This window comes from Barbus barbus, assembly GCF_936440315.1.
Source record: "Barbus barbus genome assembly, chromosome: 42".
NCBI lineage: Eukaryota > Metazoa > Chordata > Actinopteri > Cypriniformes > Cyprinidae > Barbus > Barbus barbus.
This window is the reverse complement of record NC_136720.1, coordinates 14,289,972-14,310,906: the sequence shown is the minus strand read 5'-3', so window position 1 is coordinate 14,310,906 and position 20,935 is coordinate 14,289,972. Positions and strand designations below refer to the sequence as shown.

The 20,935-nt window shown below is 38.9% G+C and overlaps 1 protein-coding gene across 1 annotated transcript in view; it reads right to left on the bottom strand.

The window, feature by feature from the left end:
• The window catches only part of LOC306861766 (bridge-like lipid transfer protein family member 3B), a 37,321-nt gene that overhangs the window by 3,707 nt on the left and 12,679 nt on the right, over positions 1 to 20,935 (bottom strand). Inside the window, exons 3-20 of the mRNA XM_079404232.1 lie at positions 20,639 to 20,677; positions 20,162 to 20,253; positions 19,704 to 19,893; positions 19,488 to 19,628; positions 18,293 to 18,463; positions 17,935 to 18,115; positions 17,760 to 17,843; positions 17,519 to 17,665; positions 14,553 to 14,662; positions 14,256 to 14,397; positions 13,945 to 14,138; positions 11,856 to 13,228; positions 9,418 to 9,569; positions 8,980 to 9,134; positions 8,674 to 8,824; positions 2,047 to 2,303; positions 1,507 to 1,618; positions 1,155 to 1,315 (exon numbers count right to left, since the gene is read on the bottom strand). Of these exons, the coding sequence (XP_079260358.1) occupies positions 1,155 to 1,315; positions 1,507 to 1,618; positions 2,047 to 2,303; positions 8,674 to 8,824; positions 8,980 to 9,134; positions 9,418 to 9,569; positions 11,856 to 13,228; positions 13,945 to 14,138; positions 14,256 to 14,397; positions 14,553 to 14,662; positions 17,519 to 17,665; positions 17,760 to 17,843; positions 17,935 to 18,115; positions 18,293 to 18,463; positions 19,488 to 19,628; positions 19,704 to 19,893; positions 20,162 to 20,253; positions 20,639 to 20,677 (3,852 nt within the window). The remainder of the gene's footprint in view (positions 1 to 1,154; positions 1,316 to 1,506; positions 1,619 to 2,046; positions 2,304 to 8,673; positions 8,825 to 8,979; positions 9,135 to 9,417; positions 9,570 to 11,855; positions 13,229 to 13,944; positions 14,139 to 14,255; positions 14,398 to 14,552; positions 14,663 to 17,518; positions 17,666 to 17,759; positions 17,844 to 17,934; positions 18,116 to 18,292; positions 18,464 to 19,487; positions 19,629 to 19,703; positions 19,894 to 20,161; positions 20,254 to 20,638; positions 20,678 to 20,935) is intronic.

Genomic DNA, 20,935 nt, shown 5'->3' with positions numbered 1-20,935 from the left:
TAAACACCTGCAAAAGATTCCTGAGGCTTTTAAAAACTCCCAGCCTGGTTCATTACTCAAAACCGCAATCATGGGTAAGACTGCCGACCTGACTGCTGTCCAGAAAGCCATCATTGACACCCTCAAGCAAGAGGGTAAGACACAGAAAGAAACTTTTGAACCAGAAACAGCGCCTGACCTGGGCTACAGAGAAGCAGCACTGGACTGTTGCTCAGTGGTCCAAAGTACTTTTTTCGGATGAAAGCAAATTTTGCATGTCATTCGGAAATCAAGGTGCCAGAGTCTGGAGGAAGACTGGGGAGAGGGAAATGCCAAAATGCCTGAAGTCCAGTGTCAAGTACCCACAGTCAGTGATGGTCTGGGGTGCCATGTCAGCTGCTGGTGTTGGTCCACTGTGTTTTATCAAGGGCAGGGTCAATGCAGCTAGCTATCAGGAGATTTTGGAGCACTTCATGCTTCCATCTGCTGAAAAGCTTTATAGATGAAGATTTCATTTTTCAGCACGACCTGGCACCTGCTCACAGTGCCAAAACCACTGGTAAATGGTTTACTGACCATGGTATTACTGTGCTCAATTGGCCTGCCAACTCTCCTGACCTGAACCCCATAGAGAATCTGTGGGATATTGTGAAGAGAAAGTTGAGAGACGCAAGACCCAACACTCTGGATGAGCTTAAGGCCGCTATCGAAGCATCCTGGGCCTCCATAACACCTCAGCAGTGCCACAGGCTGATTGCCTCCATGCCACGCCGCATTGAAGCAGTCATTTCTGCAAAAGGAGTCCCGACCAAGTATTGAGTGCATAACTGAACATAATGGCCATTCTTTTATTGGTCGGATGAAATATGCTAATTTTTTGAGATTTTCATGAGCTGTATGCCAAAATCATCAATATTAAAACAATAAAAGGCTTGAACTACTTCAGTTGTGTTGTAATGAATCTAAAATATATGAAAGTCTAATGTTTATCAGTACATTACAGAAAATAATTAACTTTATAACAATATGCTAATTTTTTGAGAAGGACCTGTACATGGGTATTTAGATCGCAAACTGAAACGTTCACATAAAGCTGCAATTTTACAGCATTATGTGGACGTACCCTATGATGCATTACATCATGCAAAAATCATTTACATATCGCAATTGAGTACCTGTTCTCTATTTGAGGGGGTGGGGCTTGTGGGTGACAGAGGTGCAGTCTGAGTGGCTTTCGGCTCACTGGCCACACCTACAGGAACTTCAGGGACAGAACTGAGCCTGCTGTCATTCACAGGCCCCGCCTTCTGAAGCTTTGAGTCCGCAGCACGCTCAGCTGTCCGAGGGGAGAGAGGGGGGAGGGATGGGTTTAGTACGTGCATTCCTGAGGTTCAAATTTCAAAGTAAAAGAGAGAGTGCATGCATGTGCCAGAGGGAGAGGAAATTATGCTATAAAGGAACAATTATAGTTTAGGAGAGGAGGAGGTAGCAGGAAGAGAAAAACAGGAAGTAAGGGACATGAATAACCTCCTCCGATGCTGAATGAGCCGTCATCTTGGCGATGAATAAGAAGATTATGAATATGCACGGCGATGGGCGTGGCCTCGGGCTCTGACGCATTGTCACGGGGAACATCATCCTGATTTAAACACATATATTAGTACATACATTCTGGTTCTGGTTAAAAACATAATCTGTCTTCCTATCTACTATGGTGTTTCATTGAAATCAGTGCATTCTGGGATTGCAGCTCACTCACGCTTAGTATGTACCAAAACATTGCTACTGGTGATAACCAAGATTTTTACAAAATTAAATATCCATTTCATGTAAATACTACATATACAGTGGTATCAGAAATAACCCAGCACCAGAAGCTACTGCTGTCACACAAAATCTTGTCAAGGACATGACAGATGAAAGCGAGACCCACATCCAAAAAACTCGTCTTAAATATAATTCATTGGCCAAAAAAGAAAAACCCCAAAATAATCAATGTGATAGTCTATGATAATTCTGATAAAATCTGATATTGTGATAGCCTTAATGTCTTGTGACTAAATGTACCTTCAGATTGACGTGTGTATCTTTGATGGTGATCTCCATGGGGAGAACCTGGGAGGCGGCGTCATCCCCCAGGAAGAGAGCGAGGTTTCGCAGTGATGTCATGAGGAAGTCGGCACTGAAGGCCTGTAGGCGGCACTGGAGGAAGCCGTTCTGTTCGGCCAGAGGAGAGTGAACCGCAGCTCCCGGGCCGCTTATAAGCCTCACCTGCACCTCTGGATCTAATAACACTGCGCTGGGGTCCGACCCTGACCCAGAGCCTGGGAGAGAGAGATTGATAAATATCAGAAATTAAGTAATAGTAGTAGTGCCATAACTTTTCTGTTGGTTTAAATGTTCTTAGTTTGGATCCATGAAATGCTTTGTTCACACTGACAGATGTGTTCTTCAAATGAGATATATTGTAATTATGATTTCTGAGTACTTGACCAGGCAAAGTCATATTTACAAGTATTAAACTCAGAATTGTAGGTGAAATACAAGCTGCTAATGTCATAAGGGGCATGTATATTCGTCTACTAGTTACAAGGCTACTTGCCATAAACTGTAAGTCAATAACTAGACACAAAATATTGATTTTACTGAGTTTAAATATTTTATTAGTTCACTAAAAGCCAAGCTTCAATAAAGAAAAATGGTTCCTAGCAAGTGGCTTTAAGGAAAGACGAATGAACTAGTTCAAACTAAATCAATTTAAATGAGAACATACAGTCATACCACTTGTTACATGGCTTCTCACCACATAAAAAATGAAGCGGACATGAAATATGGATTTGAGATAAAACTGTTAAAAAAAAAAATACTTATCCATACCGGTTTATTATCTAATAATCAATTGCAATGTTAAAACAATCATCCTGGCAAGAACACCACTGAAATAATAATAATAAAGTAGTGTTACTACTAAAGTCCTCCAATTTTATTTTCAATACAATCAATAACTATAGCTGAGATGAAATATGGCGCCAGCTGCGTTTGGCTAAAATGAGAGGATGAGTCCATGGTGTGATACAATAGACATGAAAGAAGCACTGGCTTCAGATAGGAGTGGTCTGTTATACAGCGTTTCTAATGACTACAGTCTTAATCAAGGAATAACAGACTTCAGAATACTGCGATTGACCAATCAGAATCGAGTATTTCAGACAGTGTCATAATAATGAATGCCAAACTCAAAGATACAAGCTTATCAGATGCACTTGAAGGCAGCAAGAAATTTTATGCCGATAGTAAGTGTTCCTGCTGCTGGATAGCCTATTGTAGCACTGATTATTTACATGCCATTAAACTTTTTCAACTATAGTTCCTGTTGCTCTAATTGATAATGAATCATTCCAACCGTATATCACTGTCAGTGTGAACGCACCTTTATATTTCAGCATAGATGCCATTATACAAAATACACACGATAATAATGAAGATCCACAAGATGAAAACATCATCTACTCCATGTTACTCCACGTTTCTCCATGCAAATACGAGGACACATGAATGAGTCATGCAGGAAACCAATGGATCATTAATGAGTGGAAATCGAGGGCCCGCTGCACAGGCTGTGGAACCAGACGGCAAAGCAGGACACGGGAGACAGCCACCGGTCTAAAAATAGACAAATCCAAAACATTGAAACCCTGCATTTAAATTATGCATTGAATCCAAAATGTCAGCACAACAATGCCTGCGGTAATGAATAGAAATCTCATTGAAATTCATTGAAAGTTCCTACAGCAGAGGGCAGAAAGGAGACATCAAATGATATCGGAGCTGTGTAGTTCAGCGGTCCCAGAGGGTCTCGTGGCAGAGGAGTCCATGGTATCTACTATACTTCACTGGCTGCCCTAGATGCTCTTGCTTTCGAGAAGCATCAGCTCTGAAACCGAGACTGCATTAACATCCTCACCTCCTCTGCCCAGAATAGAGAAAAACACCTAAAGCAGATGCTCATTCAGCAAAACTGTTAAATAAGAGATATAACAGAGTAAAGAAATGGGGAGACAGAATAGGCAACCAAGACGGCTCCTTACAAAAGTACTGTGGCATTACAGTGGTAAGATGATTGTAGCAGATGGTACTAATAGTACTGATGACAATCATATTTATATTCAGTGGTATTTGCAGCATTCCAAAGCACTTCAAGTAACACTATGGTACATGTCCAAAAATAAGGCATTATCACGGTATACAGTATGTCCAAAATAACTTAGTACTTTTGTAAATCCTAAGAGTTTACTACAAATTCTCTGCATAAAGAACTTGACTTTGACTATTTTGGAATAAAAGTTATTTTTTTAAATAATTACGAATTCCAACCTATGAATATTTATAATGTCCATTTGAATAATATTGGTATTTGCTATTTTATAATTGAATTATAATTGAATAGAAATTATATGACTTAATAGTAATCAATAAATTGTAATTGATTCTCTGTAATACAAGACAAACAACTTCTTATGTAGTGCATGTACATTATAATTGAAATATTGTAGAAAAAGACAGGGGTGGCTCTAGACTTTTGTCCATGAGCATAAAGTTCAGTTTCAATTTCTTGAAAGGAGAGTTAAAGGGATAGTTCACCCAAAAATGAAAAGTCTAGGGCTGCCACTAACGACTATTTTTATTTTGATTAATCTATAGACAATTTTTTTGATTAATCGATTAATCTAAACGATTAATTTCCTGAAAATAAATCAACAATTTTACTTACAAATATTTTATAAAAAAAATATTCTATGAAATCCTTTTTTTTAAGCAAAAGTGAAGTGCAACAGAGTGCAAGAAGCAAGTGTGCATCTCATAGTCCAAATCACTGAAATCAAAGCTCAGTATTACAGTGTAAGAATGACAACATATCCACGTGTTCTAGTCTAATAATAATAAAATTATAATCAAAAAACACTTTTTAAAGGAGTATTTACCAGAAATATTATTTACCAGAATTTATTAAGGTAAAAAATTTAAATTTCTGAATTTTATTTTTAATATATTATCAATTAATTGGAGATGCTTTTTATTATTAAAATTTAAATGGAATCCAGAAAGTAATGGAAAACAGAATTTGGTAAAGATAAAACTGTAAAACTCAATTAATTAGGCTTTTTGATTAATACAATTTTAAAAACTGAATTTGGAAATAAAACGGATTTCATAGGGCCCTATAATTATAATATTGTTTGTGGTAATAAAAATGGATTTAAGTAAAAAATAGCTTTTAAAATGACTTAAGGTACATATATAATAGCAATGATGCAATAATAATTAGTTCAAATAAAGTATCAAAAGAAATCATATGGTTTTATTGAACATAACTGTTAAAATACATAATATATTATAAACAATAGAGCTAATGTAGATTACGCGTTACAACAAAGACCTGCAGGAGCGCCGACGGCCTGATGGTTATTTTTACATATTACTGTTTAATATTGACCAGCACCATTTAATTCAAACACTTAATCTTTAATATTCGGTCATTTCTTTAGGACAGAAATGCTACAGCCGCTGTAATTATAAGAATATGTGGACATCAAACCGTGTAAACTCAGAGTGAGGGTTTGAGCTTTTATTTTGAAATCGCGATGTATTCTCCTGTGTTTGTGTAGATTTATAAATGATTTACCTTACAAATCTGATGAAATGGCGCGCGTTGCGTTCCCAGATGAACATTATAATAAACACAAACTCACAACAACATGCAGAGATGAGTATGAGTCGCTCCACGTGTAAACGATAACAGTTTCTGTGGAGCTACTGTGAACGGAGCCGCTGTGAGACGCACGTGCTTAACCTGCATGCATGGAAATAATTAAAGAGCATATACTGTGTGAACTGTATCACATATAATTATTTAATTAAATCATAGCGTTTGTGAATTCACAATTATGCTTAATTATGATTTTTAAATGCGTTTAATATATCATGCAGCCTTGGGAAATAGTCTACAAATGTGTTTTATGGATTCTCGTCCGTGAAATGCGCCACTTCCGGTATTTTGCCGGTTAGTCAACACGAGCAAAATGAAGTTGACGAAAATCGACTAGTCGACTAAAATCGACGAATCGCGACAGCCCTAGAAAAGTCATGTCGTTCCAAACCCGCAAGAACTTCGTTTATCTTCGGAACACAAATTAAGATATTTTTGATTAAATCTGAGAGCTTTCTGACCCTGCATAGACAGCAATGCAACTGACACATTCAAGGCCCAGAAACGTTGTAAGGACATCATTAAAATATTCCATGTGACATCAGTGTTTCAGTTATGAAGCTACGAAAATATTTTTTGCGCAAAGAAAACAAAAATAAAGGCTTTATTCAACAATTTGTCATTCTTTGATGTACGTTCACGAGAGTATCACAACAGGCACAATAAGTATTCTCGTAGCTTCATAACTGCGGTTGAACCACTGATGTCACATGGACTATTTTATCAACGTCTTTACTCCTTTCAGTTGTGTTGCTGTCTATACAGGGTCAGAAAGCCCTCAGATTTCATCAAAAAATATCTTAATTTGTGTTCCGAAGATGAACGAAGGAGTTAGAAAGGCTCAGATCCCATTGCAAGGAGAAGAAGCGATTCGATCACTGGTATTCCTGTCATTACTGACCGAACTTCTTGATTAATCCTTGAACAGTTGTGAATAAAACAAGCAAACGCAGCACTTTCTCTCCCTAGCAAAAATACTGCAGGAGGAAAAAGTGAATAAGTGAGAATAACTGAAAATAGAGAACATGGGAGCCGATACAGAGGAACAGACTAAAAAACAGAGGCAAGCAGAATCAGTCAAGAGAAACTGAGCAGAGAAAAGCCTAGAGATTAATCCTTGGAGAGGAAAGAGGCAGTGCTCTGAAACAGCCCAGATAGATGAGAGTCTGTTTGTGTGTGTTTGTGTGTGTACAAAGTCTCCTGAACCAGCAGCTCTGCTACTGCAGCACCCAGTGGTCTGTGACAGTAGAGAAACGACAACACAATACCAAAGCAGCTATAGAGAGAGAGAGAGAGAGAGAGAGAGAGAGAGAGAGAGAGAGAGAGAGAGAGAGAGAGAGAGAGAGAGAGAGAGAGAGAGAGAGAGAGAGAGAGAGAGAGAGAGAGAGAGAGAGAGAGAGAGAGGAGGAAAGCGAAGAGCAGGGACCAGTGAACGAGAAAAATGCTCCATTACAATTCACATAATAGCACACACAACCCTACCATAATGCTTCAAAAAAAACAACAACTCTTATTTACATACTCGTCCACCGACTAACTAAATGTTTTCAGCCAAGGTGCTTTAAAGGGGTTCATATCAGAAGTATAAATTCTCAGAGAGGACTGTAGTGCATTGAAAGCATCTTGTGCTTTTGCATAGTGTTAGACTGTCAAACAGACAGTCAAACTAACTCTTTCCAATAAGCTGCTTCTCTAAAACATCCCTTTATACCATTGCTACTAAAAGCACTGAAGCTAAATTTTACATTTTGATATTAAAAAAGCTTAAACTTAATATTAGAAGATAAAACATCTCAATTAGGCACTGTTACTATAAGCCATTAATGCACTGGCTGTGTACAGCACTCTCAATAATAAGTAGAAGAATTATTGTTGGACTGAATCAAATTAGTTCACACTAATAATGTTCACATTATTATAAATAATCAGTATGACTGATTTTTGTGAGGGCTATGATAGATTCTATGATAGATACTATTAGGCTATTAGCATCTTTCTCAATTGACAAACACAATTTGCATTCTACATTAAGGCTTCCTTAAGACTGAACCACCGACTAGTCATTTATAAAAAATATATCAGAATGCTACCGTTCAAAAGTTTGAGGTAAGCACTTTTAATTGATTTTATTTTTGTATTTTTTAAAAGCAATTAATAATTAGATTCAGAAAGGGTGCACAAAATTGATCAAAAGTGACAGTAAAAACACTTACAATGTTAAAAACAATAAATGTACAAATAAAGGCTGTTCTATTGAATCGCTCAAAAAATCCTGAAAAAAAAATATATCACGGTTTTCACAAAAATATTAAGCAGCACAGCTGTTTTCAACACTGATAATAATAAAACAAATATACCTCTAGCACCAAATCAGCATATTAGAAAGATTTCTGAAAGAACACGTGACACTGAAGACTGGAGTAATGGCTGCTGAAAATTTAGCTTTGCCATCACAGAAATAATTGTAAAATATATATAAAAAAGAAATAAAGAATAGAAAGCAGTCAGTTTAAATTGTAATAATATTTCACAATATTACTATTTTACTGTATATTTTCGATTGCAGCTTAGGTGAGCATAGAGAGACTTATTAAAAAAAAAATAAAAAATAAAAAAATGCATACAGAACCCAAACTTTTGAACAGTAGTGTTCTCGCTAAACACAAAAATGCTGAAAGAGTGATCACACAACACACACATATCTCAGACTCATGCAAACTCACAGACAGCATCTACACTCACAAACATGCGCACAAACACACACACACATACACTATGCAAACATATGAAGATACACACTTAAAGTACCTTCACCACTTTGAGAAACTGATGCTGTAGACACTAAACCTGAAGAAATGCAAACAGCAAGTATTTATCAGGTGCAACAGCAACACTTGCACACAAACACAGGTGTCTCTCAGTCTTACCCAGGCTCCGGTTGCTAAGATACTGCCGCAAACTGACGTTGCCGAGCTGGTTGGGTCGGATCTGTCCTACCTCCAGAGCAACTGCTGTATCATCACCCTTCAGATCCAGAGAACAGCAGACCGAGTGAATCTTCAAAATCAGCACCGACACCTGCAAATGCATGTAATACAGATATTTTATACATAGATACTAACAGATGCATCATCAAATTTTTTCTTTCAGGAGAAGAGAAAAAGTTGACGTTCAGCAACCAAGTTGAGCATGATATAAAGAGGAGAATGAAAGAAAGAAAAATTGTTTATTACAAGGTCTTTCGTGGGTTCATCTATGCTCTGTGAGGCAGCGCTGATGGCGTCAGGTGACTGGGCCTCATCTGCCTCCTGAGCGAGAGTCACATTAGTCCCTTCTGTGGAAATCTGCTCATTTACACCCTCCTTAAAACCAGAGATTGATACGTCATCTGTAACAAAAAAATATTTGCATTTTATTTGGTAAAAACAAGTGTGTAACAGCATATCCATAGCCCAACACATTTGGGCCTGATGTTTAGCCTGTATTAAATGGTAAATCTGATTGAATTTCTGGTTATCAAGATATTTTCAACATTGCTCCAATCAATGGAACATAAATAGCACAAAAAGATAGATGTTACAATACTGCCCCCTTGTGGTCATAAACCTAACACAGCGCGTGTATAAAAAGAAAACCCACAAGTAGAATATGGTGTTCAGGAGTGCATGTACCTCTCTCCAGCAGGCTGTAGCTGTCACAATCCTCAAGTGAGTAACTGTCTATGGAGAGGTCATCCAGAGACTGTAGCGAAGGGCTTTTCATGTTCATGTTCTTATAGGACACTGAGAAACTCGACTGTGACTTGCCCTGCATCAAACGACCACTGCAGAGAACATGCACAAACAGTAGCAAACAGAGTATGAGAGTGGATGAGCATGTCAGTGACAGTACCAACATAAACGATACTAAGATGGAAAAAAACAACGGCAAAACATTTTTGGCAAAATCAAAACACCAGTCAGAGACAGAGTCGGCAAACTCTGTGCACGTCCACAGTCCTACACATAACACAACGACGGACAAGCTAGTGTGAAATGATCACGATACCACAGTTTTCTCCACAAACATTCACACATACACAGATGGGCACAGAGTCCTAAAGGTGTCTTACATGTTGGACATGGAATATAAGGAGGTAGACCTGCTGTGCGTGGAAGTTAAGAGGTCAGAGACCACTGATAAACTGCCTTTCCTTCAGAAGAGAGAGATTGAACAAACACACACACACCCAGAGGTCACATTCAGAGCAAGGTAGCAGTTGTGCATTGGGTTTTACTCCCAAATATACACACACATACTCTCATAACATTCAATGCTATTATTTCTCCATCAATCCCATCTACATTACCCATCCCATCTACTATTTACTTCATGGGCCCTGTCCAACTTGATGTGGACTTGCAGTCTTGTGGCCTTCATATTTGAATTTTGTTAATGTAATGTCTAGATCAGGGGTATAAAACTCTTGTTCTCAAGTTACACTTTCCTGCAGAGCTTAGCTTTAATATTAAAGGGATAGTTCACCCAAAAATGAAAATTCTGTCATTACTTACTCATCCTCATGTTGTTCTAAACCCGTAAGACCTTCATTCATCTCATGGAACACAAATTAAGCTATTTTTGATTAATTAATTATTTTTTGATTAAATCTGAGAGCTTTCTGACCCTGCATAGAAAGCAACGCAACTGACACATTCAAGGCCCAGAAAGGTAGTAAGGACATCATTAAAACAATCACTGTGACATCAGTGGTTCAATTGAAATGTTATGAAGCTACAAGAATACTTTCTGTGCCAGAGAAAATAAAAATAACGACTTCATTCAACAATTTCTTCTCTTCCCCATCAGTCTTTCGCACACGTTCATGACAGAAGTACCATGACAGAAGTACCACACCACACGTACTGTCATGAACGCACGTCAAAAAACTGACAAAAAAAGAAAATAATTTCTTGACATTATTAAGTCATTATTTTTGTTTTCATTGTGCACAAAAAATATCCTCATGGCTTCATAAAATTCCGATTGAACCACTGATGTCACAGGGACTATTTTAACAATGTCCTTACTACCTTTCTGGGCCTTGAACATAGTTGCATTGCTGTCTATGGAGGGTCGGAAAGCTCTTGGAATTAATCAAAAATACCTTAATTTGTGTTCTGAGGATGAACAAAGGTCTTACGGCTTTGGGACGACATGAAGGTGAGTAATTAATGACAGAATTTTAATTTTTGGGTGAACTATCCCTTTAATCAAACACACTTCAAAAAACTTTCATTACAATTAAAGCTGTAGCTAAAGAAATACTGCAGGACAGTGGCTCTTGGGGTGCAGTGTTGTCCACCCCTGGGCTGGATAGCAAGTCTCATGCTGTGCATTTGCTGCCATCAAGGGTGTACGTTTAAAGTTATTTTTAGGGAAGGGGTGTCCTGCTCCCAGAGGTATACCTTCCAGCATGAGCTAATTCTGTAGGAAGGTGTCCTTCCAGGTCTAGACTGGATTAGGGTAAAAAAGGGTTTCATGGGTTACTAACTAGTCCAGGGATGAGCAACTTTGGTCCTGCAGGGCCACTGTCCTGCAGAGTTTCGCGCCAACCCTAATTAAACACCTGAACAAGCTAATCAATGCTTTTATGGTAACAAGAATAATACAGGGAGGTGAGTTTTCATCAGGATTGGAACTAAACTCTGAAGGACAGTGGCCCTGCAGGACCAAAGTTGCTCATCCCTCATCTTGTCCAAGGGTAGACAACCCTGCTCCTAAAGGGCCATCTTCTTGCAGCATTTAGCTCCAACCCTAATCAAATACACCTGAACCAGCTAGGTGTTCATCATGACTTGAACATTACAGGCCAGTGCCTTGGAGCAGGGTTGGAACTGAAGTTTGCAGCAAGGTAGCCCTCTAGGAGCAGGGTTGAATTCCCCAGTCTGTCTGGCCCACAAGACCGTATGTTGTCCTATTTGTACCAAAGTGTGCACTCTAAGGTGGACCACAAGCTTATGTCAGCATTTGAGACAGGGCTATGTAGCTCTACTTCCATTACCAATTTCTAAAAACAAAGCAGGAAAGACTGGACAGTTGTGTTCTAAATACAGAAACACAGAAATACCTGGACATGGACTGAGGTAGCCTGCCTCCCTGACTCTTGTCGTTCCATTCCCTGGAGGAATTGTCAGACATGGGATCTACTACCATGGTTCCACCTTGTGAGGTTTCACTCTGCTGCCCTTTGGCTTCAGTTCTGTTGCCCTCCCCATTGGGAGATTCTTCTCTCACGTCCTTCTTCTCCTCAGATGGCACCCTCCCTCCAGATCCCACGCTACTCCTCTCATCCACAGATGCCTTTCTCAGAGCAGGAGATGAGGAAGGAAGGAGAGGAGATACGTTGATGGCATGTGTCCCTGCACAAAGGAGTTGATCCACGTTTTGAGTACCCTCTCCTGCAGCTGAGGGCCTCTCGTGGCCCTCGCTCACCTCACTCCCAGCTTCAAGAGTGGCCCTGCTTTCTGAAGGGGATACGTCTGAGCCCAGGGGGCTGGTGTTTAAATCTGGTTGGGGAATGGGCTTTAGGAGAAGTGCAACTTCTGCACCTTTCATGAGCACGCCCACGCAGGCACTGAAGGGTTGCGTGGGACCCTGGCGCTTGGAGCCGTACTGCTCCAGATCTTGCTGTAAAGTGCGCTGCAGAGATTTCACAGCATTTTGCAGTCTGAGCAGGAACACATACTGCCCATGGCTCACCTGAGCACTCAGGTGCTTCTGAACGTGCACTAGCACCTGCAAGTCTACTTCGCTGGACGAGGATGAGGAAGCAAAGGAAAGAGACGAAGAGGAGTCGCAGACTAGGCCATCCAGAGAGTGTGGTTTGTGGAGGCCATTGCTTGGCGTGTTGCTGGGAGATGCTTCAGTCCTGTAGTACTCCTTTAGAAGCTTCTTCCTCTGCAGACGACTGTCTATCTCTGCTGACTCACTGCGAGGCAACAGGCTTGACCCTACACCTGCTCTGAGCCTCTCGTGGTGCTGAGTGTATCGGGCGGGGTGGCATACCCAAAGTGTCAGAGGGAAGGAGTCCACACAAGGTGTCGGACGACCTCGCCCACTGCGTGAGCCCTCATAGTCCACCCAGAACTGGGAAAAATGCACGGCCCACAAGTCAGTGGCTGCTGGTGTTTTGAGGGCATTGGTGGAGAGAGATGGTGGAGCAAGGCCCCTGTACACATCATGAACGCGTGTGTCCTGCTCATGAGCGTGCCACTGGAAGACAGAATGCAACACAGAGGAGGAGTTTTGGGAACGAGGAAAAGAAGAACAGAGGGAGGTGAAGAAGGGTTGCTCCTGGAAGGCCTGCAAGAGGGCTTCCAGACTGGACCGAGTACATCCAGAAGAGTGACGTGTGTTAGTTGCTACCATCTCTGAGGTCTGTACTGAAACCGAGCGGGGTTGGTCAGGCTGAGTCTTCTCCTGGTCTGCAGGGATCACCAGCTACAAACATAGAGTTTTATATTAAACTTAATTTAATACAATAAGGTTCCTCAAATCCAGACCTCCAGGGCCACTGCCCTGCAGAGTTTAGCTTAAACCCTGATCAAACTCACTTGTAAGTTTCTAGTAATTTTGAAGACACCTTGCTCAGGTCCTTCCTTCCACTGAGCGGTACGGTTCAGTACTGTACGGTGAGCAATTCTGTCTGTTTCCATTGTCAGAAGTTGTGAATGGTACCAAAACAGCAAACTATAGACTGTATCACTTTTTGGGACCCTTCCGTTAGGGTACCTACCACAGTAGTTCGGTACCTAAAGGGTGGAGCTAGACTCAGCAGAATGCTGATTGGTTGACAGAGAATTGTCACTTGTGCGTGCTACAAGGGGAATGACAACACAAGGGGAATGAAGTGTCTCCTTCACTCGTTCCTACACGCTGCTCATGCATGTTGGGCTTGTTTACATCAGTGCGCGCAAACAAAAAATATAACAGTGTATTTTATCATTTTATTTTTTCACACACACACGATCGCTACTTTCAGGCATACACCACGTCTATCAAGTAAGGGTACTGTTGTCAGTGAAAACACAAGCCTTATCAATGTGTACCGTCCTGAATCGTACCGTATTGTACTGTACTGACCCATACCGCTCAGAGGAAATAAGTCATTTGATAAGGGATTAATCTAAACTATGTAAAATGTAAGTAAGAACTACCTTCAGCATGAGTCCGTCCACTCTGATATCTACATGTTCGTCAGGTTTCTGCGAGTCATTGAGTTTGTACAGCTCCATAAACTGTTCTAAGCTCTGACGAAGGTCCAGCGCAAACAGATTGAGCCAAACCAGACTGCGAGAGTCAAGCACCAGCTGTAGCGCGTTCAACTGCACATACAGGTTGGGACAAGGGACTGCAGAGAGAGAGTTTATTCATGTCAATTCATGGAACGCTTAAGTTGAACTCAGATATTAAGTGAATATTCTGATTTTGTCTGCATTTATGATGGAGGTTGTCACTTCTGTCTTACTAGGATAGTCTTTGCCATCCGTGAAGTAGTACTCTGTGAATTCAGCATGGATAGCCGGCATCTCTTGGGGGAGGTAGAGGGATTTCTTATTGCAGCAGATCATGCTTTGAGGACTTGAGCGTGACTGGTCTGCTGTAGACACCTTCAACAAAGCAGAACAATCAACTTTTAAAGGTGACTTATTTATAAAAAAAATTATAATTTACTCAGTCAATGATGACAGCACTGATACATCTTGATGAAACACATTTGAATTTGAAACTATTAAATATTGTATGTGTATTCTTCCATACAAACCTGATAGATGGTGAAATCTGCCATCCGTAGCACAATTGAGCTGGACATGAGTTGGGTTCTCGGTCCAGGTGGGGGTGAGAAGGAAGTGCTGGAGCTGGTGGAGATCTTTCCTGTAGGAAACACTTAAACTCAGACATCACAAACATAGTGGACCATCTGCACAAACCGCAGCCATGTGTTTGTGAGGCACCTCAAACGCACACCAGAGAGGTACCTGTCTCCAGACACCAGCAGCAGTTGGCCGTGGGGGAGAGCGGCCACAAGCCATCTGGGCCTGAGTCCAGCTCCCTAAACATTATCCCTCCACCTTTCGCCTCTAAGACAATCGACTGATGGACTGGAGAGACAGAACCCATTACGCAAAAAACCTCTCAAACTAGGACAGGTGTTAGTTGCCACCAGGACACACTTAATGGCCACAGCAAAACACATTCCAATGACTTCAAAATTAAATCCATGATCATAATATACTCATAAACATTAGTCGTACAACACTACTAAGAAAAAAAACTGTAAAACTTCAGCTAAAGGCCCTTATACAAAGACTCTGCTATACTTTCAGAGGCCAAATGGAAGACCTCTCGCTAGCCATAAACACAACTACAACCCAAAACTAAGTAGTCAGTGTCCTCTGAAAGTGTCATTGTGAAGAGCCCTTAAAATAAAGTGTCACAAATTCTTGCTATATCATATGTATGGATGAGCAGATATCCAGATCTATGAATCTATTAACAACAGTTGTTAATTAAATAACCAGTGTCCAGATCACATTTGACCACAAAATACCCCCTCTAAAAAAATTTATCTTATTTTTGTATTATTTTCATGACATTGTGTGCACAATTTCTCATCACCATAATGCATCCAGTTGTCTTTATTTATATATTTTTTGTAAATGTACTGCAAAAATTAATGTTATATATATATATATACACATATACATACATATATATTCACGTATATACATACACATGCATACGCATGCATACGCATGCATACATGCACACACACACATATATATACACATTTACGTATATACATATAAAGTGCCCTCCAAAAGTACTGGAACAGTAAGGCCAATTTCTTTATTTTTGCTGTAGACTGAAAACATTTGGATTTGACATCAAAATATGAATATGAGATGAGAGATTAACATTTCAGCTTTTATTTACAGGTATTTTCATTTGGATCTGATACACAACTTAGAAGATAGCACCTTTTGTTTGAACCCACCCATTTTTCATGTGTATATACATACATACATACATACACACGCACACACATATCAGGGCTCGACAGTGCGAGCATTTCACTCGCATTTGCGACTAAAAATAGATGTGTGCGAACTGGAAAATGTATTTAGGAGCACAAGTGCGAATACAAAACAAAATACAAAACAGCCTAACTTATACAGTAGCCTATAACACACGTATTAATTTATTCTGTTTATTTATGGAAACATTGCGATGCAGCCTCATATGATTACTTTAGAACTTTAAAAAGGCAACGGTTTAATTTAAATGAGCACAGATGAGAAGAAAAGCGGAGCGAGTTAAAGTGAAGACGCGCTGAATGACGCACACTCGCCACTAGAGGGCGTTGCCGCTGCCGTTACCCCGGTAACCCAGTAAACAAATCAGCTGCGCTACTTTCCTAAAACTGTGTAAATAATGTTTCACACTCACAGTCATTTAGATATTTATATTCGCTTTAGTCTTCACAATAGCATCAAATAATTCTTACTTAAAGACTTAATGAGCTATTTATTTTCAAACATTTTTTCTAAGCTAAAACATGGCCCATCCACTGATCTATAATAGAGAACAGTGGGCCTATCTATATATCAACGACTGATTCGTTATTATTGTTCAGTAACTCAAGGTCCATTAGTTAACATGAAAAAAACAATGACTGTATTTATTAATAATGCTATCTTAATTACAACTTAATAATACATTATAAAATCAAAATTTGTCTTAATATAATTCAATGGAGCTAACATTAACTAACATAGTTGTATTTTTTATTAATGAATATTAACTACTGCAACAATTAGCTATTGCACATTTTTAGTTAATGTTAACCTGCTTTAACTAATGTTAACAAATGGGACCTTACTTACCTATTGTTCTTTCGTTCATTTGAACAATCTTTTGCACTCTAATCTTGAAACACTTGTTTACTTTATATTTTTATGTATTTTTTATAAAAGTCTTTTAGTAAATTATCTTTAAAGTTATTTAACCTGTTAGGAGGACAACACTTTTTTTCACTTAGAAATTATATATTGTGATTTAAGAACAAAAACATATGACAAAAGCTTCTATGATTATTGTGAGAATTGTATACCGACACAGTTTAATAGGATTATAACTAATTACATAATTAGCCTATTAAATAGTGTCTGAAGTAAAATTATTTAAAAACCTTGTGTACTTTCTGATAAATTAAATAATTGTGCTTGTAAATGTCTCTTTGTATCCCCTTATTAAGCTAAAACACCTAATTTGAAAAATTTGCATTGCGCCCCTAAATTTTTTGCCTTAGGAGCACATGTGCTCCTTGGGGAAAAGGTCAGCGTCAAGCCCTGTATATATATATATATATATATGTATGTATGTATGTATGTATGTATGTATGTATGTATATATACATATATATACATATACACATATATATATACACACACACACATATATATATATATATATACATACACATATATATATACATACACACATATACATATATATATATATATATATATATATATATATATATATATATATATATATATATATATGGGAAAATGGGCTTTAATAGTCCTGAAAATAATGTCAGAAGTTCTTATTTCTTTTGATTTTGGGGTCAAATATGATCCAGACATGTTGCATGAAATTCACCCATTTCAGTTACAATGAGTTGAAATCAGCCAATCAAGGTGTTAACAGGCAGGACGTTCTCACCGTGCTGAGGGGAGATCTGGGTCTGGCCACTGACTGCATTTTTGAGCATTTCCACATTAGACTTAAACTCGTCCAGAAGAGAACGGACCCAGGTCTCACGAGATTTTGTGGCCTCGCCATAATGCATCCAGTGCATACAGGTCTCACCTTAGAGAGAGACAGAATGGTGTTATCATAATCTGAACATCTTCCTGTTCAACAGGTTACTACAGTAAGGATCTAATGTGTTCGAGGAGTTTACCAGCTTTGTGGTAGGGATAATAATCTACGCTGATAGAGCTGAAGGACACCTGCATTGCACCACCATCTAATCTCTTATAAATTCCTGCAGAGTGAAAAAGACACATATTTTAGTTTAACACCGAACTCTGTAACACACTTTGGTGTTAACAGTATTATGTGCGCATATGTGGTACCTCTGTCCTTGGCATTGGTGTCGTCGCAGATATGCAAGTCGAGATGTGTGATTTGGAGGTGGTGTGAGGTCTCACGAACATCATAGGAGTTAAACAGCCGTGCCATAGATGCGCTTTTATCTGCTGTGGCTGAAGCCTGCTGTGTGCGCACCTGCTGGGCTGAGGGGGGCGCCGGTGTTACCTAAAAACACAAAAAATTTGACATCACCAATGTAAATTCTAGGACTAAAATGTACAACCAATGGGGGGCACCAAAATACTATTTTGAGAAAAGAAAGCAAAATTTTAAAAAGAGGTAGTCTGAAACAGGTGGTGTGGTTGATTAGTGAAGGGGACGAGGAAGTGGCATGAAACACACCTGTGTGGTGTCGGGGGCCATGCTCTTCCTCTGCGCCGCTGACTTCTCCATGGCTTCACTAAGAGACTTAGCATACTGCAACATGGCCTTGAGCTGAGAGTCCGTCAGCACCCACAGCAGGTCATCCAGGATCAGAATCAGCTTTGATGCAATAACATTACAGTCTTTCATCTGGAAATAGCATGGACATACAGCTGTGAGGCACATACTGTAGGATCTCACACAAGTAATCATAGTAAACATTAGTAATGTTTTTTTTAAAGAAGTCTCGTTAGCTTGCCAAGACCGTTATTACAATTTTAAATAACTGTTTTACATTTCAATACATTTTAAAATATAATTTACTCCTGTGATGGCAAAGCCAAATTCTAGGCTTCAGTGTCACACGATCCTTCAAAAATCATTTTTTGATTGGTGAGTTGGTGCTCAAGAAACATTATTACCAAAGCAGAAAACAATTGTGCTGCTTAATATTTTTGTGGAAACCGTGATACATTGCATTTCAGGATTCTTTGAAGAATGTTCACAAGAACAGCATTTATTTACTGTTAAAAAATAAATCTTTTTAACTTGTCTTTACTGACAATTAATAATGAATATAAAAGTAATTTTGTAAAAAAAAAGACTGTCCCAAAACTTTTGAACAATTGTATTTATGCTGCATATTTTATATTGTTGTATGTCTGTATTATATTGTTGAATGTCTTAATATTTGTTTTTTGGTTTAATGACACCAGCATTCAAGCTTTAGCCTATATTGTTTAGTTTGATTTTGAGTTTGATTTTATTTTTAACAGAGTTTAGAATCTTCAGTTTTCCACTTACTGTTACATCATGATGTTTTATTGAATTTTTTCCAGGTTTATGAAGGAATTTAAAACCCAGATTTTCAATATGCTCTCAATTGCATTTAATTTGATCTTGCATAATTTGAACATACTAAATGTACAGTTTGTTTGCATTTATTATTATGTGAGGCTGTATGCTACCAAAATAAAAGCCCTCTAATTAGCTGCCAATATTCAGACTACCAACAGAGAAATGTATCCCGGCTGCCTGCAGAGCTCAGAGTTGATCCGCAGAAGAATGTTATCCAAACAGAGTTATCCAAAAATGGACAGTTTGGATTTAATTTTGAATATTTAACCGCCTGCTTCTGTTTGAGTGTGTGAAAGGAGCATGTGTGCATCCTTACCCTCCTCTTTAAAGTGACTCTGATCTTTGACTGGTTGGTGATGAGACGTATAGGGGCACTGACGACCTCATGTTCTGTGTTCTGGATGGCGTCCGCTTCAATCCTGATCATCTGCCAGCTCACTTCCTTAAATGTTATGATCTAAAACAAATCATGGTATTAAAATATAAACGCATACCTCATACAATCCACAACACCATAGGTATCTGCTGTCACCTCTCCACGTGTGGGGTCCAGGATGCGTGTGTATCGGAGGTCACCAGTGGCCCAGCTGGTGTTAACGCTGTAGACCTGGAGCAGCGAGAGCTCGAAGGAGGCGTTAAAGGCTTTGGCGCTGATGCGGATAACTATGGAGTTCACAGAGAGAGAGATGCCCTCCACAACCTTCTCCGCAAAACCATATTCACTGGAATAAGATTATAAATAAACATATAATATTAGGCTTGTGAGCAAGTTTTACACTACGACGTGTTTTCGCCAAAAAACAATATCTAGCTCTCACAACAAACAAACAAACAGAAACAAATACAAAAAGAAATAATCTTTTCCATGGCTTTTCAAGGGACATTTTATGTACCTCCAGGTTTTCCACGACAGAAGGAACCATCAAAAACAGGAAGCAGCAGAGGAGAGATACAAATCAAGGCAGATAAAGCTGATCAACTGAAACTGACCTTTGACCCGAGGCTGTTGCAATGGGTGATGGGCCGTTGGGAGGGCGAGGCTCGTCACAGGTGCTCATCTCCATGATGACTTTATCCAAAGACTGAAAGACATGATTTACAGTTGCAATATTTAAGCTGCAGAAAATGTCTTTTATTCCTTTAATCAAAGCAGTGCCTCCAACAAAATAAAAACACAAAAACAAACACGACAAAGACAAAAAAAGCAAAACAAAACAACATGAAACAGAAAAGCAAAAAAACAGCTAAACAAAAACAGAACAGCATAAAACAAAAAAGCAAAAACCAGCGAAAAAATAAACAACAAAACAAAATTAAAAAAGCAAAAAACAGCAAAACAAAAGAACATAAAACAAAAAAAACACTGAAATAAAACAACACTACAAAGAAAAACTAAACAACAACAAAAAAAACCTAAAAATTCAATTAAATAATAAAGACAAAATATTTTTAATAAAGTGTTATTACCAGCGTGATTGGATGAGTCTTCAGCTTGGTCCATGGGATCTAGTGCACACACACACAAAGGAAAAATATTTACATAGTCCTTTATAATTAAAGCACACAGCCAGTAATTAGGCACTGTTTGCAGTACGTTTGCTTTAAAGATTGGCCTTATTGTTTTCCTTTTATGGCTATATTTGTGACAGCCAAACACTCTCAGACATATAGTGAAACACGTCAAAAATCGACTTGAGGATATTTGAAAGGCTCATAAATCGCGTTCTTCAAATCTAATGATCTCTACTGAGTTTGCCGAGTATG